Consider the following 24067-nt stretch of genomic DNA (forward strand, 5'->3'; position numbering starts at 1 on the left):
ATATATACGGTGCTTCACTCATTTGAAATTCTCTCAAAGGTACACTTTATAATCCACACACAAAAATCGATGGTCTCTGCCTATCCCTCTGCAAAGATTTAATAACAGCCATGGTTGTGAGATCTCATATTTCTGTGATCTCAAGATTTAAAATAAGGCAGTATACTCTGGAAAACTCTCAGTATTATTACTTAAAATACTAATATCCTATGGAATATCATCAGAAATAACCCAAACTGAACCACCATTGACACAAATGAGAAAAGGACCCTGTGATGTCTTACCCTGGCTTTTTAAATTGTGCCTGTTCTTTTACTTGCTAATTCACAAAATTCAGAGGCGATTGCAAGTTAGTGAGGTTTTACTGTGTGTGGATTATATTCTCTGCTGGTGTCACCAACAGAGAATCTGGCACTGTGATTTTGATAAACTGATGGTGTCTTTTTCATAGTGTGGAACCAAAGCCCCAATTCAGCCAACCATGTTAGCACATGCTCATGTCCATCCCTATTCTGCAAGAAAGCATTTAAGCACGTGTGTAAGCCCATTGATGTCAGTTAAGCATGTGCCTAAAAGTTAAGCACGTGCTTAGTGCTTTCCTGAAGAGAGATGAACTGCTGAATGGGTCTGAAGTCTTATAACCAAAGACTTACGTAAAGACTCCAGGATTTTTTCCATTGACAGTATTGTTATTCTTTGGTGATATTTTTAGCACTAATTAGGGAAATATGACTAATTCAGATAAAAAGCCAACTGAGCCGCAGCTTCTCCTAAAACATGAACTGAACTCGGTTTGCATTTCATTTTTAAAACTTTGCTCAACTTTTTTTGTTTTTAATTATTTCTTCCCCTTTTCATTTTGTGCTTCCTTTTCCTAGAAGGGAGTGAAAATGCCAAAATATCAAAGGAAGGTGCTTCCCATGGTATTCTCACCTCCATCTGAGGCAAGAAGCCCTAGTAAGCTTTAAAAAAAAAAAAAAAAAAAAAGCCTGTTCTCATGAGATTTCCAGCCCAACTACACTCAAGAGGTTTGGATGGTTCAGAGAAACAGTGGATGCTTATCTCAGCTGAAGCCCTGAAACCTTTTTGAGTTTTTGGACTTTGTAGGGTTGTCTGGGAGTCAATGGGGATTTTAGTATATTGTAGTCATTCATTCCTATCTGCAATAGAAATCTTAAAGACAGGCCAATGTAGTGGTGTTTTGATCCAGATCTGTATTAGATTTAGTCTGCGATTTGGAATTTAAGATCCAGTCAGATATAGAGTTTGGGTCAGGATTCCACTGTGTCAAAATCTTGCCAGATTTCTGATATCTTGAAGAGTGGAAATCATCTGTTCTCACTAGATTTCTGCCATCTTGGGCTGAAATCCCATGGGGTTTCAGTTGCATCAGAACTGTAACTGGAAAACAGTTCTTCCCCCATTTCCAGCCCGGAACCAAAAACATAAGGGTGGATTGAAGATCCAAAGCTGAATCCAAGCCCTCCTAATATTTAAAGCATCATTCGATCTTAAGCTCTTCAGATCTGAGACTGTCTGTATTTTTTACCTGGTACAATGCTGAGCGCATTAAATAATAAATAAATGCACAGGAGCTCAATTTCAAGGTTCTTTTCTCCAGCCCATTCTAGTAACTATTCACCCAGTCAGAGAGAAGGAAAAAAACTCCACTTTCTAACTGGAACTGGATGGGGAGAAGGACTATGAGATAAAAAGAAAACTAGACATACAAGACTAAGATCTCAATTAAGATCATCATTCTCCTATTTACCTACAGTAGTATCCTTATCCCAGTGAAAGTCTAGGGTCAGATCCGCAGGTGGTGCAAAGCGACACAGCCCCATTGTCTTGAATATTCTGAGAACGTTTGAGCTCTGAGCGTGTTTTTTAATGTAGAGGTGGACAGGGAGCGTAGATCACCAGAGGGACTTTGAAAATCTCTCCCTGAAATCTTTGTTTCGGCCTCACACAGCAGAGAGGACCATAGAAACCAATTGTGGGGCTGCGAAAAGCCACTTCCACTGAATTCATGGCTTGTCCTGCAGGAGTGGAGGGAAGACACTTGACTTTAAAACTCATCCCTGCTGCAGGTTCCCAAGAACCTAAAATTCTCTCAAGTTGCTCCAAGTTTGATAGGGGGAATGAGCTGAAAAGGAGCCGGCCTACCTTTAAAATGCAAAAAGCCCCGAGCAAGCTGAGAAGCAAGAGAGCAAATGAACAGGCAGCCAAGCAGGATGAGATGCTGCTAATTTTCCCTTTCTTTCATTCTTTTGCCAGCCCGAGTTATTAAATGTTTGGTTTGAGTCTAGCTAGCATGGCAGTGGCTGAACTTATCAGGGTTATTTCATCTCCCCATGACCTCTCCGTATTTACGATGGGGACCCTGGAGGCATTGGCTTGACTTAACCAGTGTATCTTACAGTGCAGTTAAGCCGGGCCTTAACTGATTACAGCCCTTGATTGATCAGAGGGGGGAGAGGGGCGTTCTAGAGCAGATACGCAGGGCTATCAGTGCACCAGGCAGCTTTGCCTGAGGCTGGGATATGCCACTCGGGGGACTCTTTGTAGTGCATCTTCCTTTCACATTTATAGATGCCTCCCTCCACACTCCTAAAAAAAAGAGAGAGAGAAGCAGAGAGGGGAGGTGTGCGGAGGACTCAAAGGATCTCAGGAAATCTTGTTTGGAAGCAGCAAGTCAGCACCCACACTCTATTAGCAGTGTCCGCGGGGGGTTGTGATAGTGAGTGAGCACATATCAGTTTAGCTGAGAATTGAAAAAAAAAATAGAGAGAGAGAGAGGGGAAAATGGCAAGGAAGGGAGAAGAGAGGAGACACTTCTGTGAATTTTGGTTTGGTTTTGTTAATCTCTGGTATGGAGCTGATGATAAGAGAGAGTTCTCAGGGGTTGAATGACAGAAGAAAGTTTATGAAACAGGTTTAATTTGCCAGGACTTAGCTATCCTGTTTGAGCTCCACGTCCAGCCATTATTCGCATCAGGCCGATGCACTGCAACAGATTTAGTGGGCAACCTTTTTTGTTTCTTGGTATTGTAAATCTCTTGCCAGCCCCTTACTATCCAGACCCTTCTCCCACCAGCGTTCCAGAGATCAGCCCAGGATGGACAAACAGGTGCAGAAAATAAGAACAAGGTGATCCCCAAACCTTTGCACATCTCTAAAGCCAAACCCAAACTAAACCCTGTTGAAGATTCTGAAATGTTTGGGGGTTCTTGCTTTTCCTCGTTGTTCCTCTCAGCTTTTGCATCCCCGGTGACCCTGTGAGTGCTGAAATGCCATGAGCAAGACTGTTCTCCAGACAGCTGTCTCCCAGTCAGAACCTGGAAACAATTACATTTATAATTAATCGTTTTGTGGATAAAGTGCCTAACCTGTTTGCCTAACTCAGGGGATCTCAGACTTTTTCATAGTTGCACCACATGGAGGTGTCCCATGGACAACTCCCCTCCCACTCCACCCATGTGGTATTTTACATGGAAATTGTTTTGGGGGAGAAATAACATCAGGGGAGTGTTTAATGTCTGTTTAGCTTCTTTTAATGCAATCTAGCAGCTGGAAAGGAGGAGGAGGAGCCAGCCCCATGTGATCAGCCAGCTCTCTGGCAAGCCACAGTTTGAGAACTGAACCACTCACCTTACTTATTTGTTATTCCTCTGTTTAAAATGTTTTAGCCATCCAATCAAGGAGCACAAAAAGTACCATGTGACTTAGGTAACCAACCACACAACGCAAATAACTAACTTCACAAACAACTCATACCTTGAAAAAGCTATTCAGTGACCCCGTTACAGACAGGGAACGTGTCTGAAGGAAATCAGGAGTAGTTCATTGAGCAATTCACGAACCAAAAGGGGAAATAAATTCATAACAGATACCAGGCCAGATCTGCAGCTGGTGTAAATCAATGTAGCTCCACTGAAGTTGATGGGGCAGATCCTCTGTTGGTATAAGCTAGCACATCTCCAGGATCTGTCCCATAATTTGGTGATGAACAGTTTAACAAGATCTATGCTCAGAGCTTCAGATGAATAGAGCCCTGGAAACGTGCAGATATGCACTTTATATCTGCGGACTGTGCTTGCGGATTGCGGAGCAGATGCGGATACAAATTTTGTATCCGCACAGGGCTCTACAAATAGAGGGAAAAATTCTGCTCCTATTCCATAGGGGAAATTCCATCCCAATCCTAAATTTATCAGTCTGTTCAGATCTATGCATGTGATCAAGAACCTCTGCTATCTATCAGTGAATCCCATTTTTATCCTGAGATACGACTGAGCTAGATTCTCCTCTCACTTACACCAATCTAAATGTAACTCTGCTCCAGTCAGTGGGGTTACATTGATGTAAAACCAGCGGGAGAGGAGAGTCAGGCCTGTTATCTTTGTTCTGTATTTTGAGAATGCTTCCTAGGCAGGGGTGTACACACATTAATTGACCCTTTGGTGTGGGGCACCGTTTGTACGCATTTCACTAATCTTGGGGCCAAGATTTTCAGAAGTGACTAGTGACTGTGGATGGCTTAACCTGAAACACCTTAAAGAAAGGAGTTTTGATTTTCAGAAGGAGGGTGATTTCAGGTATCTCAAGTTGGGAGCCAAAATCTCTAGTCACTTTTGAATCTCTTGGCCTGGGTTTCTTCCATCTCCACAGGAAGTGTGTCCATGTCTGATTAGTTACCATAAATCCATATGCACATAACTGGGATCCCCCTTTACCTTACGCAACCTGTTCTAACATAATGTGGCTCTCTGTTGTTGAGTCTGCTACTACTTCTGATACAATGGATTTGGTCCTTTTGCTCAAGGGATAGAGACTCATGCTTCTAGATCCAGAGGTTTTGGGTTCAAGCCCCACATGTAACAATGCCCCAGGAAATTACTCTTAAGATGCAAGAGAAGATTCCCCATAGACTTTCTTACTTTCTTTGGGACTTGCTCTGAAAGAAGATCTCCATTCTCTTTTCCAAACTGTCCAGGCTCGAGTAATAGCTAAGACCCACCTTTGAATAGTTTAGCAACTTTTCTCTGGACCGTCTCCATAATTTGTACATCCCTACAGAAGCAGGGTGCCCAAACCAAGAGGCAGTTCTCATGCTAGCCTTGAACAATCAGGTAATAACTTCCCATTGCCTTGTTTCTTCTAATACTCCTGTGCTGCTGCCTAGAACCTTACTGGCTTTCTTTGCTGCAAGTGATCATCGTATTCTCAACTCCACATTGTTCCCAATGGGAATCCATAAGTCCCTTCCATTGTCAGTACATGCCAATTCTTCATCCATCAGTGAATAGGTCATCTTAGGATTTTTAGATCCAAAAATAAAACCACTCATGTCCATTTCATCAACTGTTCCCTAAACCACTCCCCTTATGTATTTAAATAACCCTGAAGATGTTTTCAGTCACTGACAGTGTTAATGGTATTTCTAATTTTATTGCTAGCTGGCAAATTACACCACTCCACATGCACAGGTCCACAGTAAGCCACTTAGGAGAACGCTGAAAAAGGAGACAGCATAGTCTAGTATCCTAGCACTGAAGCGGGAATCAGGAATCTTGTGTTCTGGCCCTGGCTCTGTCAGTGACTCACACCATGACCTTGAGCGTGACCTCTCTGTGCACGTTTTCGCATCAGAATGATACTTGCCCTTTTGTGGAAAGCACTTTGAAATCTGCAAATGGAAAACGCTATAAAAGCAAAGGTTTGTTATCTGAAGGCAACTGAGATTCCTCCTCTAGAGACATCACTGCAATCCAGTGCCATTTGCAATAACCAGCTTTGGCGTCTGTCCATTCAGTAGATATTTATCCAATCTAGATACCTGAGTTTCAGAAACATGTTAACTAGTATAGGAATCAAACACTGGTGCAGTGCTTCATCCCAAGTTATAATAAACTCTGGATAGATAATATTTTAACCATTCCCTTATCAGGTGCCTTACTGGCCTCTTGTTGATCAAGAACTATCCAATTTTTGTCAGACTACATTGGTTCCCGTTCTCTTCAGCCCTAAACATCATGCTCTAATGCTCAGATCCCATGCTGATGGTTGCATGATAAATATCTAGCTAGACAGAGTCCATTCCACCAAGCTATCTTTTATAACGTAATAGATTCCAGGGGTGAAATCTTGCCCCACTGAAGTCAGAGCTGAAACTTTCATTGACTTTACTGGGGCCAGGATTTCACCCCAGTCATTTAAAATCTCATTTAAAAGCTTGATTGCATTTTATATAACATAAATCTCCAGAAATAAAACACACTCTTTTAAGATAATGTATGTGGACCCATTCTGGTTCCCACTGATTCCACTGAGCAATGGACTGACTCTATTTGCTGAAGTTAGACCAAACGGCCTATGATCACTTTGATCAGATCTTTCTCAAGTTGTGGCGAATATGAGCCCTGATCCAGTCCTCTGCTACCATGCCTGACTGCAAGGATATATTTAATTTGTACACCTGATGGGTTACCATACTCTTCACAGAGTTCCTTCAGTATGCCGGGATACCACTCATCTGAGCCTGGGGATTTTTAGAAGTTCAAAACTGAGTGCTTGGTTTTGTAAGTAAAGTGTTAATGATTACAATATAATCATCATATTTCTCTACCCATGGGCACATTTGGTTATAGTCAACTTCCTGCAACGTGAAGACCTTTGGGTCTCCATATTTATTTAGTTATTTATCTCCTCCCAAATCTTTCACCAGTCCTACAGTAACCTTTCCCTTAAGCTACTGTTTAATGTGGGTTTGAAATAAACCTGTTCTACCTGTAAGAATGACCACACTGGGTCAGACCAATGGTCCATCTAGCCCAGTATTCTGGCTTCCAAAAGTGGCAAAGCCTTCCTTTATTCACAATTTAGCCAAGCTATGCATATTGAGGCCAACATTTTCTAAAGTAGCCATGGATTTTGGATGCCTTAAAATGTCTGAAGATGGACACCCAACAACTCAGAACCACTTGAGAAACTATTAGCCTTAAGCTCTGTTCTCCTTCCCTCCAGAACCAATCCTTCCAGCCTCCTGATCATTTTTTGCTGCTCTTCTCTGAACTCCTTACAATTTGTTCATATCTTTCTGGTAATGAGGTGTCCAGAGGTAAATGTAACATCATTGTCCTGCTACATGATGTGATGCCTCTATAAATGCCCCTAAAATTATATCAACCTTCCCTGCTCCCCTTCCCCTGGGTATCAAAAAAAATGACCCCGTCTACGCTCACAACCAATAAGGATTTACTTCATCAGCTCTTTAAGGAATGATCATATGGTGCAATTGTCTGCCATTGGTTCTTCAAACCCAGCACCATGGGTATCTTTTCTCTCTAGTCCTGGTATCTTGCTCATTTAGTCTTGGTGTCACACCAGTTTAGCCTTCACGTTATATCCGTCTAGCAATCTGCTTACCAGAAACCTCACACTTAGATAATCATGAAGTAAGTCAGCTGAGGAAGTACAAGATTCATGGATGGGGTATGATCAGCCACCTTGTGACTAATGAGGAAACATCCTTCTCCCGGCAGTGAGTACTCTCCTACTTACATACTGACCTGCTGCTGGTTGGTGTCACCATTTGAATGTGCACAAGTTGGTTCCAGATGTCTCTGTGCCTGGGAGAGGTATTGTAGCAGCAGTGAGTTGGCAATCCAAGCCCTCAATTGTTTTTCTGCCCCCTGAGTGCCACATTCTGGTGTTTGTTCTTCTGGAAGTAATGTTACAAACCATGGCACCACGCTTCAGGGAGAGCAGGGGCCTCAGAGCTGCCCACTGGAGTCCCACCTTTGTGATAACAACAACAATAACATGCCCTGATACCACAAATTTCATCCCTGGATCTGTTATTATCCTCCCTTGTAAAAGGCCAAGAGAAGTTAAGTGGCTTGCCCAAGCATCACATAGTGAACCAATGAGAGAGTTGGGAATAGAAGCCGAGTCTCCTGGCTTCCAAGCCTGTGTGTTAACCATTAGGTCACACTACCTCTCCCACATAGCTTAGGTAAGGGCATACAGGGAGTCAGTGGCAGACCTGGAAACGGAATCCAGATCTGTTGGCACCCAGCCACCTGTTTTGACCCTCCCTGCACACCGTGGATATAATTTTCACAATGGTGAGATTTTTGAAGGGGGCTGGATAATTTTCTGGCCATCATTAACGTTTGTAGCGAGGCAATGTAGGACTATGATGCGGCAATCGAACCTCATGCTTCAAGGTATAAGCTGACTATCTTCTGGGGTCAGGAAGGAATTGATGTTAGCCCTTTTCTCCCCCACTGGTCAGGTGCATTATGGGAGGAATTTCTTGCCTTGTTCTGCAATATCAAAAGTGGGCGGTCACGCTGTGAATGCCTACTTCAGAGCAGACTATCAAAAACCAGGGCAGACACCCCAAACTGGTGGCATGTTCATAATTAGCCAGAAACAAATGTGAACTCCTGGAGCGCTATACTGGTCTTATAACGGAGTCACAGGCAGTCCCTTTAGATTCTCCAGCCTATCTTGCCACCCAGACAAACTGGATTTTGTGATAAAAGGTCACTCCATCCAAAAATCACACCACATCAGGTTGCTCCCAGCCCCAAGAGACCAGTCATTTCCCCCAGATCAATTAGTACGTCAGATCTTACGCTAGCAGCCAATTCTAGAGTAAACTAGCTAAAGGTTTATTAGCTAAGAAAAGGAAATGAGAGTTATTGAGAGGTTAAAGCAGGTAAAATAATGCACAGGTGAGTCTCAGTTTGAAACTCCAAGTGGTGGCAGTGATGCGATAAACAGCCCATCCTCCAAAAGTCTTTTCAGGGTACCCAGATTGCCTCTGGGGATCTCCGCCTTGCATCTGGTACACTTCCCTGTAAGAGTCCAAACAGTCCAGAGAGGAAAGATCTTTCCTTGAATCCATGCATCTAGCGTCTTCTCACAGAAAACAAGCTGACAGGGTCACTACCCACATGGGCTTTTCCTTTGATGGCATAGGGTGAGGAATGCGTTTCGAGTCTTTGACCTCCAACCATCACCCACAGTGGCCACTCGCTTTGAAATGGGCTCTTTTCTGTTCAAGTTCTTCACTTGCATTCTACAAGGCTTCTTTCTCCTTTGATGGGTTATTTTGTTTCAGGGATCTACCCAATGTAAATGTTTGCTACAGGATACAGATACATGAAAACAATGCAAGTAACATCCCATTATTTTTCCTGAAGTTTAAACACCAAATACACTCTGATACATTCAACAATCGCTTTGATCTAGGCGAATTCAGAAGTGAATTGGCCTGAGGCTTTAGCATGAGCTGGCACCTGGTCTGCCAGTGTCATATTGGCCATTGCCAGAGACAAAGTACAGAACTAGATGGAGTGATTGCCTGCAGGATATCTGCAGCCCCTTTCATGGCTGCTTTCCCCAGACCCTGTGTAATGACACTAGCCAGCGCAAGCTGTTAGCCAGGATGAGAACTAGAGAGAACCACAGAGTGAGTCTGTGTCCAGCAGCCTCAATGAGGAGTCCCCTTCATATTCATTGCGGCCAGTCTCCTCTCCAGAGTGAGGGATGGTGGATCCCAATCCTGTTTGTTTAAAAGTTTGTGGCAGTGCGCCCCAATGCACTGCCTCCCAAAGGAAAGGTCAGTCATCGTGCAGCTGCCAGATTTCCACGTTGTGCTTCTCTGACCCATTTTCTAGCGCCTTAGAAGCTCGGGCGGGTTTGTGTGTGGAGTTGCCATAAAGGCACTTTTGTGTTGGGAAGGAAGCAGATGGGGATTTGGCTCAAGGTTCACAGGGTGTGAGCACCCTAAGCTTGTACTCCCTTTCCACACCGAGTAAGGTGGGCGAGGACTGGCCCTGCCAACCTGGCCCTTCCCCAGCCTGGCAATGAGCAGCTGGAGTGGGAGGGAGAATATCAGTGAAAACAAGACACGGCCAAAAGCAGCGACTCCAGCCTCAGGGTGCTGCAGGGGTCCCTAGAGTTAACTTTAGGGAGGGGATATTTGGGGGTTGTCTTTCTTCACATTTCTACAAAGCCTGAAACTTACATAATATTCTCTCCCCTCCCCGCCCCCGCTCCCTTTGGTATATAAAAAAATATCGCCCCATCGCTGCCTCTCAAACTCCTCCCCCACGACACACAACACCCCCCACCCAATCTCCAAACCTCCAAATCTGGAGCCCCGATTGCAGAGATTGAGGCTCCTAATTGCACAGCACTTTCCAAAGCCGCCTTCGTTTATCATAAAGGGTGCACATTTCCCCGGCTACAGTTTCCACGGCCAGAGGCCCTGAGGGCCAGCTCAGAAATGGAGGGAATTAATTACATTTTTTAAACTCCCCTTCTTTTAAAGTACAGGAGAGAGTGATGAAACGTCCCGGGGGGGAACTGTAGAGACGATGGGGGGGGGGCAGTGGCGGGAAAGGAGGGGCCTATTATTTCATCCAGGAGGCTCCATTTTACCTTATCCTCAGTGACCCCCCAACACACTGAGATCCTCCTTTCCCCCATCACAAGCAGGCTCCTAAAAAGGTGGAAGTGAGGCCAAAGCACCATGGAGTGCAAGCTCACGCCAAGCCTGTGACTGATTTGGGGCAGCAGAAAAGGAAAAGGAGATTGGGGGGGGCAGGGATTGACAAGAGGGAGGAAAAGGCAACGCTGTCCCTTGCCATGATTGACAGGTAACAGATTTCCCTCCAGATAAAACCTTACAGATGTGGAGTGGGTATTGATTTTTAGTTAGTGATGGTAATGCACCAAGAAGTAATAAATTATAGGAAAGGAAGGTCAAGGAAGGAAAGGTAAAAGGACTTTGCATTCTTAAGAAGGGGATTACTCCATCTGCCCTCAACTTCCCCAAGTTCAAAAGGTTGCTGGAAAATGAGTTGCACCAGTTGGCGTGAAATGCCAGATAGTGCTGGCCTGCCCCCAGGCTGGAGACCTCTTCTCCACCCCCTCTTGTGGAGGGTGGTCAACGGTGGATGGATGATGTCAGCTGGGGTGTAAGAATCCAGGGTCCACCTCTCGTTATTTCTGTTACAAGACGAGATAAGGACCCCCAATGTACTAGGGTTGTACAAACACATAGGACAAGACAATCCCTGCCCCAACAAAGCTCACAGGCTAAATAGACAAGACAGACCAAAAAAAGCATTTCACAGATGGGGAACCCTGGAACGGAGAGTTTGAGAGATCTGTCCAAGCTCACACCGTGACTCTGATAGAGCTGTTGGTACCAGCCCACTACCTGAAACGCACCACCCCCCTTCTACCCTTAGATCCATGTGGGAGCATCCGTCTAGAACACACTGCTGTCTTTTTGGCTGATGTTGTTTGCCTAAGAGTACCTGGGTATGTAGTGCATGGGGCACAGAGCTTCACAATGATGCCACAGTCTCCTCTGGGTGCTGATATGTTGGGATCCTCTTGGCTTCTAATATAATAACAGTAATTGCCCTTCTGTCCCACAGCATCTTATGTCCTAGGATCTCAGAGCTCTTTACAGGCATGTATGAATTCAGGATCTCGACACCCTTGTGAGATATTTTGCAATGGGGAAACTTTAGAGAAGTTAAGTGGCTTTCCCAAGGTGTCACAGAGAGTCAGGGGCAGAGCTGGGAACCGAGCGCAGGAGTCTTGGCTTCAGCTGCATGAAACTTGGCTGTGGTTTTTTGCAGGGATTTGTGCCGGCTTTTCTTAGGGTGACCAGACAGCAAGTGTGAAAAATCAGGACAGGGGCTGGGGGGTAAGAAAAAGCCCCAAATATCGGGACTGTCCCTATGAAATCGGGACATCAGGTCACCCTCACTTTTCTCCGGTTTCAACTCTCACAGGTTGGGATACTGTGGGCCTGAGTCTTGTTTACACTAAGACCACTTCACTTCACTCCGTCTCGTCACAGGGCCTGAAAGTGAGTGTAGATGTAACTGGCACCCACGCTGAGGCCCTTTTACGCTGCCGGAGTGCAAGTGAGGCTCAGCCCGCGCGTCACCTTATGGTTTTGAAAGCTCATAGAATCCCTCAACCTCAAAGTGAAAGAAAACCGCTCAGTTCCACATGATTTCTACACGCAACCTCTCTGGGTTTATACTAGGACCAAATCTTCAGCCGTACAGCACTGCGAGGCCTGGACAGCTCACTAAGGAGAGCAGGAGGAGAGAGGAGGTGATAGCTTAGCCGTCAGATAACTGAGCGAATGCTTTCCAAAAATAATTAACACCAGCCATTTGTGCACCTGATCCTAGCCATGAATTGAATTTAATATCTCAGTCTGGCCCCACATATGCCTGGGGCAGGTGCCCTAGATATATGTATAATAATAAATAGCCATTGATGATCAGTTCCTTCTGAGCCAATTCACCTAGTCAGGAAGCTCCTGCCGTACCATATGAAATCAGGTTACACTAGACCAGGGGTGTCAAACAGGCAGCCTGCCAGCCTGATCCAGCCCACCTGATGTATTTATATGACTTGCATGTCCTAGTCAGATTCCACTTAAAGCAGAATCTCAGCGTCTGTTTAAAGGGAAAAAGCCGGTTTCTGACCTTCGTGATGGTGAAGAACACTTCCAAATATGAACTGAAGGAAAACCCATGCAGTGTCGCCTTCCTGAGTCTTCAGAGAGCCTGAAACAATGGCTCAGAGAGGTGTAAAATCCCCAGTCCCCGGTAAAGCTCATTAGACCGTCAAACTCAAATGATCACACTTGAACATCAAGATGAACTACTGCAGAGCTGATCGTTTCAGCAGGGGGAATGTGGGAGGGGGTAGGAGAGACGCCCCAGGAGGTTGGAAACAGGTGTTGCTGTAAGGAAACATAGAGGGAAGAGCAGAGGAGAGACACAAAGACAAGGAAGAAGGGGAGAAAGGAGGGTGGGGAAAGAAGAGAAGGGAAGGGCAGAAATAGTAGTGGCCCAAAGGGAGACTTATTTTTCTACCGAGGGATCCAACAGTAACTCAAAGTTTAGTTAGCATTTAAAGGCCAGATGCTACCGCTGATCCCATTGGGCATCCGGGCCAGGACTTAAAGTGGAATTTGGCCCTTTCCACCACAGGAGTTTGACACCACTGCATTAGTCCGTCCTATCATCTGAAATCAGCTGAGCTCCCAGCTGAGACTGTTAGAGTTCCAGGGGCCTGTGCTATCCTCCTTGGGACAAAGATGATGGAAATCCCTGGGATCCCAGGGCGAAGAGCCCCCTTTTCTGTAGTGTTTCTGGAATCAAAGGCTGCAGTATGCGTCCGGAGCCAGAGGGATGGCCCAAGAATATAGGACTTGCAGTTCTGGGTTAGGCCAGTGATCTGTCTCGTCCAGCAACCTGTCCCCAGTATCAGCTGGTTCAGAGAAAGGTGCAAGAAACCCTGCAGTAGCAGTTACGGGCTAACCTGCTCCCAGAGAAATTTCCTTGCCAATCCCCAATAGCTACAGGCTGGCGTAAGCCATGGTGCAGGAGGGTTCACATCCCGTTGTGGGAAAAGACGATGACGTCCTCGATGATACCTCTATGGACAGCTCTGTACAGTATATGCAGGGCTTTAGCAGAGAGAGCAGTTACTGCTGCTGGCTTTGTGATGCCCTTCCTCTCAAAGCCTGGGGCTGAAATAATGTGCGAGGAAGAGGAGGAACTCTGAACCCCCAGCCCAGTAGACCGCAGGGATGGGGGTTATACTGATTTTCCAGCTGATAAGATGACACCCTCTCCAATCCCCCATCACCTCCTTCTCCACAGGGGGCCAGCCATTGCCGATCTGTGAATCCAACGCTCAGACAAATCCCCGAGAAGGGGCTCAGCCTGCCCGAGTCGGGAGGTGACACTCCATCCAGGGAAAGGGTCGTTGCTGGACTCCTGAGTCCTTCCGGGGAAGGGGGAGGGTGGAAAAGCAAATGTCAATCCGCCCCCCCCCCCATCATTCAGGATAAGCTCCTGCCTTAGCGAGGGAGGGGAGGAGGGTGATGGGGTTGAGTAGAGAGGGAAATCGCTGTTCTATGGAATCCCCTCTTGTGTCATTCTGAAGAATGAACCCTCTGCACAATAGCTCCCCAGGCCACCGGCAGGGGATAAAGGGCTTGTTCTGCCTCTCGCTGGGCTGCAAATATTTTCAATTTGCCACTTTAATTGATGTCAATAAGGTTATGCTAAATGTGGAGATTTTCGACATTTCTGCTTTCGAGCTCCACACTGGCTCCCGAGGTGACCGCTGCCCGCCCCCCACCCCGGGCGAGCTGCCAGCACAAACGCCGCAAGCCTGCACTTACCCGGTGACGGGTGACGGGATCAGCCCAGATGTGTCAAAGACGCCTCTCCTCCCCTCGGCTCCTGGTCCTCAGCTCCCGGCCTGCAAACACTGACACACGCTACAACCGCGAGGAACCTCACTGATTTCAATAGGGCTGCCTGGGGTAGTAAAGTGAAGCAGGTGCACAAGGGTTTGTAGGATCAGGGCCCTGGTTCCCAGCCCTGTAGGCAAACTGACTCACTCCATCCTGGTCCCGTTTGCTTTACAAACCCCTCTCTTCTAACAGGCATTTTCTCTGCAAAATGAACCAACTGTGGTTACAGTCCCAAAGTGGGAAGATCATTTAGGTGCAGCCTTAATTTTGAGATGGGCTGAGCTACTACCAGCAATTTAACCCCCTTTCCTTTACCTGTGCTTTTGAATAGGGGGTGGGTGAATTCACATCCCCAGATCAAAACCTGCTCTTCCAGGTTGGATCCAAAAGCGGGAGCTTACTATTCAGATCTGGTTCAGATGGGAGCCCAAGATGGCAGAAATCTGATGACCTTTATTCTATCTTTATTTGACTTTATCCTCCAGGGTCTTCAATCTGGCACCGTTTGGCAAACGTAAACTGACTTAAAAGCCACCATAGATATTGGCTGTCACAAGGCCACTTGGCGGCAGATCCTGCTGGGTCTAAGCATGCTCTGTTCATGTGCCCATCGACAATGCTTTCCCCCTTTGCTTCCCCAGGTGATGAGCATCCTAAGCAACCCGAGTGGCGTTCCGCCACAGCCCCAGGCTGATTTCTCCATCTCTCCCCTCCACGGTGGTTTGGATACCACCAACTCCATCTCCGCCAGCTGCAGCCAGCGGAGCGACTCCATCAAGTCTGTTGACAGCCTCCCCACCTCGCAGTCCTACTGCCCTCCCACCTACAGCACCACCGGTTATAGCGTGGACCCCGTGGCCAGCTACCAGTACGGACAGTATGGACAAAGTGAGTATCGAGCCCACCAGAGACTCGGCTGGACTTAAGCAGAGTTAGGTGTGGGAGGAGTTGGGGTATTGGAACCAGCAGTCAGATGGGGTGTTGGCTCTGCACTCAGGAATGGATTCCCATGGATGTCATCTGTACAGAGAATCATTCTTTAGGGACTAAGCAAACAGACACTGTCCCGCTCTTTCCGTGCTCTGTACAGGGTCCCCCACTCACTTGCCATCTATTGGAAAAGTCTGAATGAAAGATATTAAATAGGAATATGTATATTGTAAGAGAAGGAGGGGTACCTCCGGGATCCCTCTGCTTCCCCATCTCCTACTCCTGCACCCTCAGAGGCCCTACATCATGGTGACCCTGCTTCTGTCCAAGGAGATGTAGACATGACATCCCTAGCCAAGGGACCGAGCTCAGCTGCACAGGCATTAGCCCACCAACCCAACCTGTCAATAAAAATATAGGGCGGATATCAGCACAGCTTGAATCGATCATTAGAAAAACGCATGTGATGCACACCACGGCTCCTCAGCTGCCAAAACCATCCCAGTCAAACAATTCACAGTCCCCTTTACTCAGTTCTGACCCAGCTGCCAACACCCCCACCATCTCTTTAAACTACCAAGGGTTCCATCAGATAGATACTTAAGGTGACAAACCCTCTCACCTTTGGGGCTTCCTCAAGCAGGAGACTCATGCCAAACACACGGAGGTGGGGTCGTGGCCACTTTGCTACTGCACATGCAGCCCTATTGGGAACAGAATCCAAGCAGCAAAGAAACAAAAATGAAAGAGAGAGAGTTTCTCTAGCCTTTTCATTATGAATTAGACACCCCGTTAGCAGGTACAGGTTCTGGAATTTCGGGTGCTTTTAATGCAACCACCCGCTTCCAAATTTGCATAGGAATTATTGTTGCTATGGCATCAATTTGACCTCAAGGATGAGGATGAGTGGTTGGATGAATGGAGGTAACACGCCTTTCCCAACATTCAGAAATTGCTGACTGTGAAAATGTTACAACCACACTACCTGTCCCCAGATTCTCCTGAAATGTCCCTTCTGGGAGTCTCCTTCCAGAAATATTGACTCAGGACAGCATGGGAAATGGCCACCCAGTGGCTGATACAGAGGTCTTTTGAAATCAGTGCTGATGGGGGGAAATTGCCAGGCATGTGTGTGTTTCATAGGCGACATCATAACCAGGAGTCCCAGCCCTGGTGGAATTGAAGTGGCCATTCCAAGCCTGGTGCCAGTTCCAGTGCCTCACAGCCACTGGGCCTTTTATGTCTCCAGCCCACCATTTTCCTTGTGACCAAGGCAGGCCTGGCCCATCAAACCTCACTTGTTGCTTCAGTCAAGAAAAATGCTGGAAGGGTGTGTGTGTGTGTGTGTGTGTGTGTGTGTGTGTGTGTGTGTGTGTGTGTGTGTGTGTGAAAGAGAGAGAGAGAGAGAGAGAGGGTTTGGTATGGGAATCTGTGACTTCTGCTACTACCACTGGGCAACAGTGGGGATTCTTGGTTTGGCAAAACCTTGTCAGCCAGGTTTGGTTCTAGGAAACTCAGAGATAGGCCAGAGTCAGAATCCTGGGTGTGAACACACTCAAAACTGTTGTGAAATTTAGATGTGGACCCGAACCCAGCTGTGACTTATTTGAGCCCCCAAGATTTGAGGGCTGGGGGACTGGCTCATCTCGGCAGCAAAGCCTGTGTAAGGCATCCTGAGCATCCCGGCTTGCCCCTGAGGCGAGGCTGGTGTCAAAGATCTGCCGCCTGAGCCAAGGCTCACCGAAATCGAGTGGAGTCTTTCCATGGGCTACAGATCAGGCTCAAAAGTCAGCGGTTGGGACGGTCGGTTTCACCTCTAGAACGGCTGGGTCACAGAAACGCTAGAGACCCTGGCAGAGGGCTCACCTGCCGGTGTTAAACTAATAATAAGTGTGTGTTGTGAGAGAGCGACCCGCAATGGGTTAAAGGTGCATCCTCTTCCTCCCTAGCTCTCCAGCTCGCCCATGGCTTGTCCTCGGTGACCTTTCCTTCCATTCGGCCGTGGCTTTTTATTCCCCTCTCCGTCACAGCCCTTTAATGTCTTTAACTTCTATGGCTAAATGAGAACCGGCTGTGGCGGCAGACAGGATCAATAGCAGCTTCCCCCTCGCCCCTCCTCTTTTTGTTTTTAGGGAGCTTGATCTGCGACCCCTTGACCTTCCCCTCACTTCTGGATGCGAGGCTGGACACACGTGCTATTGATAAAAATCTTAAACAAATTCCAATACCATGTATTTCCAATAAAGATCCCTTCAGGCAGGACGTTAGTCACACCCCATGTGTGTAAAAAAAAAAAAGGGTGGGGTGGGGGGGATACATTTTAAAAATAAGAAGAAGGAGTTGAGAAAAGACAAGGGAAAGATCAAAAAGGAGAAGAGAAGAGAAAGAAACGCTTGTCTTGTTTTGCTGCCGGAATTCTTATTGGGGGCTCTCTGGGTTTATGAAACCGTCCGCTCAAATCCCTTGATATTCTTTTATTTGTCTCCCCTTTTTTGTTTCTGTCTCGTGTCTCCCTCTTTTCTGCAGAGTGTTTAGACTTTCATCCCATTTCAAAGTCTGGTTTTGAGCTTACGGTGCAATCCGCCGGGCTCGGTTTGCAGTGGGACCGTTTTCCGGTTTATTTCAATCAGAACCCGGGCTCCCAAACGTTCTGTGCCCAGCAGCAAATCTCGTACGATTGACAGAGTTAGACCAGATGTGCCGCGCTCCCCAGAGACATTCAGGTAGCCAGCCACAAAGGGTCCCTTCCTGTTGCCGAGGTGAAGGTAGGGTGAGAAGCTTTTAACACACACACACACACACAACCTCCACCACTTCTTCCCATTGCTGGGAACTGGATTCACTCCCAGTCACATGAGCCAGTGAAGCCCAACTGTTCCCCGTATAATACTCCTGCCTTTCAGTGGGATGCTGGATGGCAACCGTCGCCACAAACCAACATTACGTGTGTTAAGATGAGATGCATTTGAAGCTTCAATTTCCCTATATATACATGATCCCTGTGCAGGGCCTGCTCAAAAGCCCATTGACTTCAACAGGGTTTGGATCAGGTCCATAGGGAACACGATCTATCTGTCTATCTAAGAGATGCTGAGCACATGCGATACCTGGTAGAGTCAATGAGAACTGTGGGTATTCAGCACCAGGCATACACACACAGTCCCACTCGTACACACACCTGTGCATTTCTTTTTGTTTTGATTTCCACTCTGTATTAAACCAGCTCTGATTTCTGGCAGGGAATGACCCACTTCCTGTGAACCCTTCCCAGAGGTGTAGAAAGGGATTGACGGGTGGCTTTTGTTGGTTGGTTAGTTGGTTGGTTTTTAATAATAATACCACCACATTTCTAACACCAAGTGATGACCAAAACAGGACGAGCAACTTCTGGCCAACCTTCAGAAAGTACTAATTTCCCAGGAGAATTAATATTCCCAGCTCACCCTGCTTTTCCTCCCTCGGCAAGTACGTGTCAGAGCCCATGCCTTGCACAAATGTCAGCGTGGGGGGGGGTATACATGAGGATGGATGCACAAAATCAGCACACATACACACACACACACACACACACACACACAGAGCACTCTTAATTGTATGGGCAATGTGTCAGGAACGAATGTGGTCTACTAGCCCATCTCACGTGTACACACCCACCTAACACACATGCACCACAGCACAAATTTACAGGGCTAAGCCTTAGGACCAAGCAAACTAGGGACATGGGAATCTCATTCTTCCGGGATCTTCCATGCACCCCAATCCACCCCCCATTTCCCAGTCTTGTGGTCCCATCAGACTCCAGTGCTGGTAGGCCACCTCGGGGACTGAACTCCCTCATAGGCCTTATGCTGCCCTTCACACCTCAATGTAACTTTATCCTGTGCCCGAGTCCATTTGCCGCTCACGTGTCCCAAGCCATGAACACTCATGCACAGAGGCAACGCACAGCATGTTCTGTCCCAGCCGGTGTGGAGCAGGGGTGCCAGATGAATGTGGTCCTTACAGTTCCCAGAGGCCGGAGCCATGCTAATGATGCCGGTGATGGAACGCAGAAGCGTGAAAGGAATTCTAATAGATATGACAAGTCTAATAAGAATTTGTGTCTGGAAGGGACCCCCTTTGGGGCAGGCATCTGACAAGATGTTGATGGCTGAAATTTGTTTACTCATTGGCACCGATGGTACATCTCCTGCCAGCTCCTTATTAATCTAATTTGAGGCATTATAGCTAGTGAGAGGGAGAGACTTTGACTGAAGCTCTGCTAATGAGCGGTGTCACCATCCTGCCCTGTCCCTCTTCCCCTTCAGTCCATGGGGCGGTCTGTTGAGCTGGAACTTGGTCACAACTTGGGATACGGAGAGTCCCCGGATGACCTCGGGAGTTGCCAATGTGTCTTCCATGATGATGATCAGCAGAGGCTTCTCCCAGAAGGGGAGGAAGGAGGCGAGGAGTGAAACTATCAGAGACGTATCAACCTACAGTGTCTGGGTCAGATTCCAATCTCACTCACACTGGGCTAGCCCCATTGAAACCAGTGAAATAATTTACACCAGCGTAACTCAGATCAGTGGTGGGCTCTGTGGCTGTGAGGGAACACAGGGAGTTGAGCAGGAAGATCTCTGCGCTCACCCAGAGCTCCTACCAGCTGTCATTCTCTTCGGCCTTCATCCTTAGGCAGCTACCCAGGACATGCCCTTGTCTATGGGAGATGGGGAATTCTTGTGTTTTTCCAGACATTTTCACTAGGTTTGGGGAAGACGAGTGAATCTATAGCAATGTGTGTGCAAAGTTCTGTGAATGCAACCTCTGTATTTAGCTCCAGCAGGGCTTTCTCTTCTGTCAGGCCGCCCTAGCAGGTCCTGGGCCTATCTGTCTGTGACTCCCCTCCCATGGTGGGGGCCTGTGTGTCTGCAACTACCCCCACAGCGGGGCCAGCCTGTCTGCAATTCTCTCTGTGACAGGGCCTGTCTATCAGTGAGTGCTCCCCGCGGCAGGGGCCACCTGTCTGCAATTCCCTCAGTGGCCAGGTCTGTCTGGGACTAACTTAATGGCAGGGACTGTCTCTCTCCCCCAACCACCACGGAGGACCCCTTTGTGTCTGTGACGCAGCCTTCTCCACAGCAGGGCATGCACATCTCCATCTCCCTCTGTGGTGATGCCCATGTGTCTGTGACTCCTCCCCGTGGTGGGGCACGTGTGTCTACAACACCTCCTGCACCCCCCTATGGCCGGGCTCATGCGTCTGCAACTCCCCCCATGGCTGGGCCTGTCTGTCGGCGATTCCCCTTGTGGCAGGGATTGTTTATTATCCTCTTTTAAATGGACGTAAAATGCCTCATGCCCCGCAAATCCCAATCCTCATGCTGTGTTTTTTTTCCCTTCTTTTCCCCCCACCCGCCCCCCAGCTGCTGTCGACTATTTGGCCAAGAATGTGAGCCTGTCTACACAGCGCAGGATGAAGCTGGGAGAACATTCAGCCGTGCTGGGCCTCCTACCAGTAGAGACAGGCCAGGCTTACTGAAGAGCCCATCTGTGCCAACAACCCACTCCAGCAACCTGGTACCACCGCAGAAGACACCACCAGCAGCCTTCCAGGGTTCCACCTCTGCCCGGACACCGCTCCTTTCCAAATCCTCACCACCTGGCACCAACTCAAGCTGTGAAGGAGACGGGAAAGAGGGGGGGAGGGCTCTCCATCTATCCAGTTCCTTGCCGAGCACTCTTCTAAGACGCCAACCCAGCCTCTTTAACCGTGACTCCTTCTGTGGCCAGAGACAATGGGTTGGATACATTTATTAACCCTAACGTTCATGCCCTCCCTCCAGCCTACCCGGTCAGCTTGGCATACTGCCCACGCTTACTGACTTTCCATTGATCTCGGTAGTTGGCACAGTCAACGCTGAATTTCTTTTTCCATTGTAAAATATATTTTTTTATTTTCCCCCTCTTTTTTATTGTAGTAACTTGGTGGATGTTGTATAGAAGGAGTAACCAAGCTGATCACTAAGGGTGATGCCGTTTGGGACCAAAAGACCTTTGGACCAAATATAAGAAGGTGTTTAAAAAACAAATGAAAGTTACAGCAAACCTGTCCACCTCCCACGCTGTTGATAGCAAGGAAGAAGCAGGCAGGGATGTTGCTCAGCAAAGGTGGGATTCGATGGATGCTATAAATGCTCCAACCTGGGACCTTTGGAAAGTGTAAATGTAAATTGCTGAGCGGGGTTAGGAGAAGTTGGGGGCAGGTGTGAGCAACACTCAGTTTTCCTCTTAGGGACCAACTAGATCCTGACAGGATGGCGTGGGGCTGACTGAAAACCACTTGCATCCCATAGCAGCAGGAGATTCAGTAAGAAATGTTGGCGCATGTGCGTGTGGAGGGCTGGCATGGACACTGTTTAGGCCAAGCGGTGTCTGATTGTGCAGAGTGAGAACTGAACAATGACCTTCCTTCGCTCAGCGAGTTTGATCCTGGCCGTGAGGGAGAGTGGCTGTGTATGTCAGCAAGGGAGGTGCGCTGCCCAACGGTGCTGTAGCTGAGCCTGTGTCTGGCCTAGCTGGAGACACTTCAGCTTTCAGAACTGGGTCCTTCTGCTGCTTAGAACATGACTGAAATGAAATGAGACTTGTTCTGAAGCCGCCTGTCAGAGAGGTCAAGCGAAGGGCTGAGTGACAAGTTAGTCGCTGGGACGGAGGAGGTGCATTAGCTAAGGCACAGTGCCACACAAAACTGGAGTGGGCGTCACGCACTGGGGAGACAGGGCTGTGGGAATGTGACCACGACAGTCTGTCTCCAACTGGCCAGAGAGAGAGGGAGGCATAAACCCACAGAATGCACCTATTTGTGCTGTACTGTACGGCAGAGGAAAGACTCTTGCGTCCTTACGCACACACCTCTTTGTTTCGCAACCTACCAGGATAAGTACTTGTCTCTTACCTTAAGTAACTCGTCCTTTTCGCCATCATCTGGTGCTTTTCTGGACAGGCTGATCTCTTGGTCCCTTCTCTTCATATTTCTGTGTTCTTTATTTTGGAGCTGCATTCTCTCTAGGCCTCAGATTTATTTTTTTTTTGGTTCAGACTTGCCCCCCTCTTTTCTGTAGCATACAGCACTCTTCCCTCTGTACCAGCCCATGATCCTGCTCAACTCAATGTTCAGATAAACCCAGCTGGGAATAACAAGTTATATATGAGTCACGAACCACATGGGGTTTCTGCCATTTATTTTTTTATTTATAACAATCTTCACTCATCCCGATAAATTGCTAGAGCAGGTCCCTAAACATTTAGATTTTCTTCACTCTCTGACTGCATTTAAATGGCTCACCTCCAAGAACACACTTACTGTTTACTCATCACCCTGAAGAGGATGGGGAAAGCTGCCATTGAAACAACCCATCCTGCTCCTCTCCTTTAAATGATCTTGTGCCAGCCAGTGACTAATTTGTAAGGTCCAGTGTTCAATGGATTGGCAGCAGATGCTGCATGCCGGGTCGGTCAGGTACAACTTTCTGGTGTCTATATTGGACATACCCTCAGTGGAGTTGAGAGATGTGGGGGGACCTAGTTTCTGCCTCCCAGTGTGATTAAAGGGCGGGTGAGGGGGCAGATTTCTTTCCCGTATCCTTCAGCTTCTTCGTTTTTGCGTTTCCCTCAAACCATCAGTCCTTGTCTTTACACCTGAAGCAACATCTTCTGGGCAGTTTCAGGCTTTCTGGTGCCTGGCCCTTGGCTGCATTTCATTGTTAACCACAAAGTTGCCAACTCCCGTGGACATGGCAGCCCACATGGGCAAATTGCCAGGTCTTAGTCAAAGCAGATTTTTGCTTCATGTGTTGCTCTGTATTTCATCAGACACCATCCATGGCTTTTCATCCAGCCCACTGCTTCACTGGGCTTTGTTGTTCTGAGCTCCTGAAAGCATTTTAACACACAAGGTTCATCTCTCTTATTTATACACACACACTGCTGTTGATAACAATTGCACACATAGACTCCTCTGCAGTGACTTGTACAGAGAATCCAAATCTCTCCTTTGCTTGTCCAACTCTGCAACAAATAGATCTGTGATTCCAGAACCTCCCCTCATCTATGGGAGAATTTCCCGGGATCACAGAACTTCCTAGTTCTTGCATTTCACAATGCCATTTCCAAGACTAAATACTGCATATAAAATGGGAGTTGATGAGGACAAGAATACTGGTTTCTTAGAGGTTACTGGTGAACTGAGATATGATAGACAAGAGGTGTTGCCCAAAGCTAGTGTGATAGAAAAGGAAAATGGAGAGTTATGTGCTTTTGGTTTGGATCTGAAATGAGGAAGAGCAACTTTTGAATCCCACTTCTGGCTTGACTGTCCCTCCCAGTAACTATAACAACATTATTACCCCAACCACATCTAAACTGGAGAATCAAAGGAACATCTGGAAGCTCGAAGCAGATGTTAGGGTGTTTCCATGAGATAGCTCGTGACTGAAACAGCCATTTTAACCTGCTCTAGTACCTCATGGTTACCTGTGGGTTTTGAACAGACACCAGTAAGTACTGCTGCAGCCGTAGAACATGTGCATTTTGGGATATTACTGTATGCCATGAGCTGCATTAATCAGCAAAAAATATTGATGGCTAAGTGCCCATAAGCACCCAAGAAGGGCTGTCATGCCCTAGAAATCTGCAGCCTGGCATGTCTTGGTTCTGTTAGGAAATGTAATGTTCAGAGGGAAAATGTTAGCCCCCTGCATTAACTGAGCATTGTTATCACTGACGGCCAATTAAAAAGCTCTAGTAATATGCCAAGTCCCAAAAGCCATT

General features: G+C 47.3%; 1 protein-coding gene across 3 annotated transcripts in view; it reads left to right on the forward strand.

The window, feature by feature from the left end:
• The window catches only part of PAX7 (paired box 7), a 147960-nt gene extending 125478 nt beyond the window's left edge, over window positions 1–22482 (forward strand). For 2 of the 3 annotated variants that reach the window (XM_039509501.1, XM_039509502.1), the window contains exons 8-9: window positions 14968–15214; window positions 20662–22482. In XM_039509501.1, coding sequence (XP_039365435.1) covers window positions 14968–15214; window positions 20662–20777 — 363 coding nt within the window. In that variant the 3' untranslated portion in view covers window positions 20778–22482. Of the gene's footprint in view, window positions 1–14967; window positions 15215–17782; window positions 17980–20661 lie in introns of all 3 variants that reach the window. The other variant, XM_039509500.1, reaches the window with a different exon arrangement.
• Window positions 22483–24067: the final 1585 nt, after the last annotated feature.

This window comes from Mauremys reevesii, linkage group 21, assembly GCF_016161935.1.
Source record: "Mauremys reevesii isolate NIE-2019 linkage group 21, ASM1616193v1, whole genome shotgun sequence".
Taxonomy (NCBI): Eukaryota; Metazoa; Chordata; order Testudines; family Geoemydidae; genus Mauremys; species Mauremys reevesii.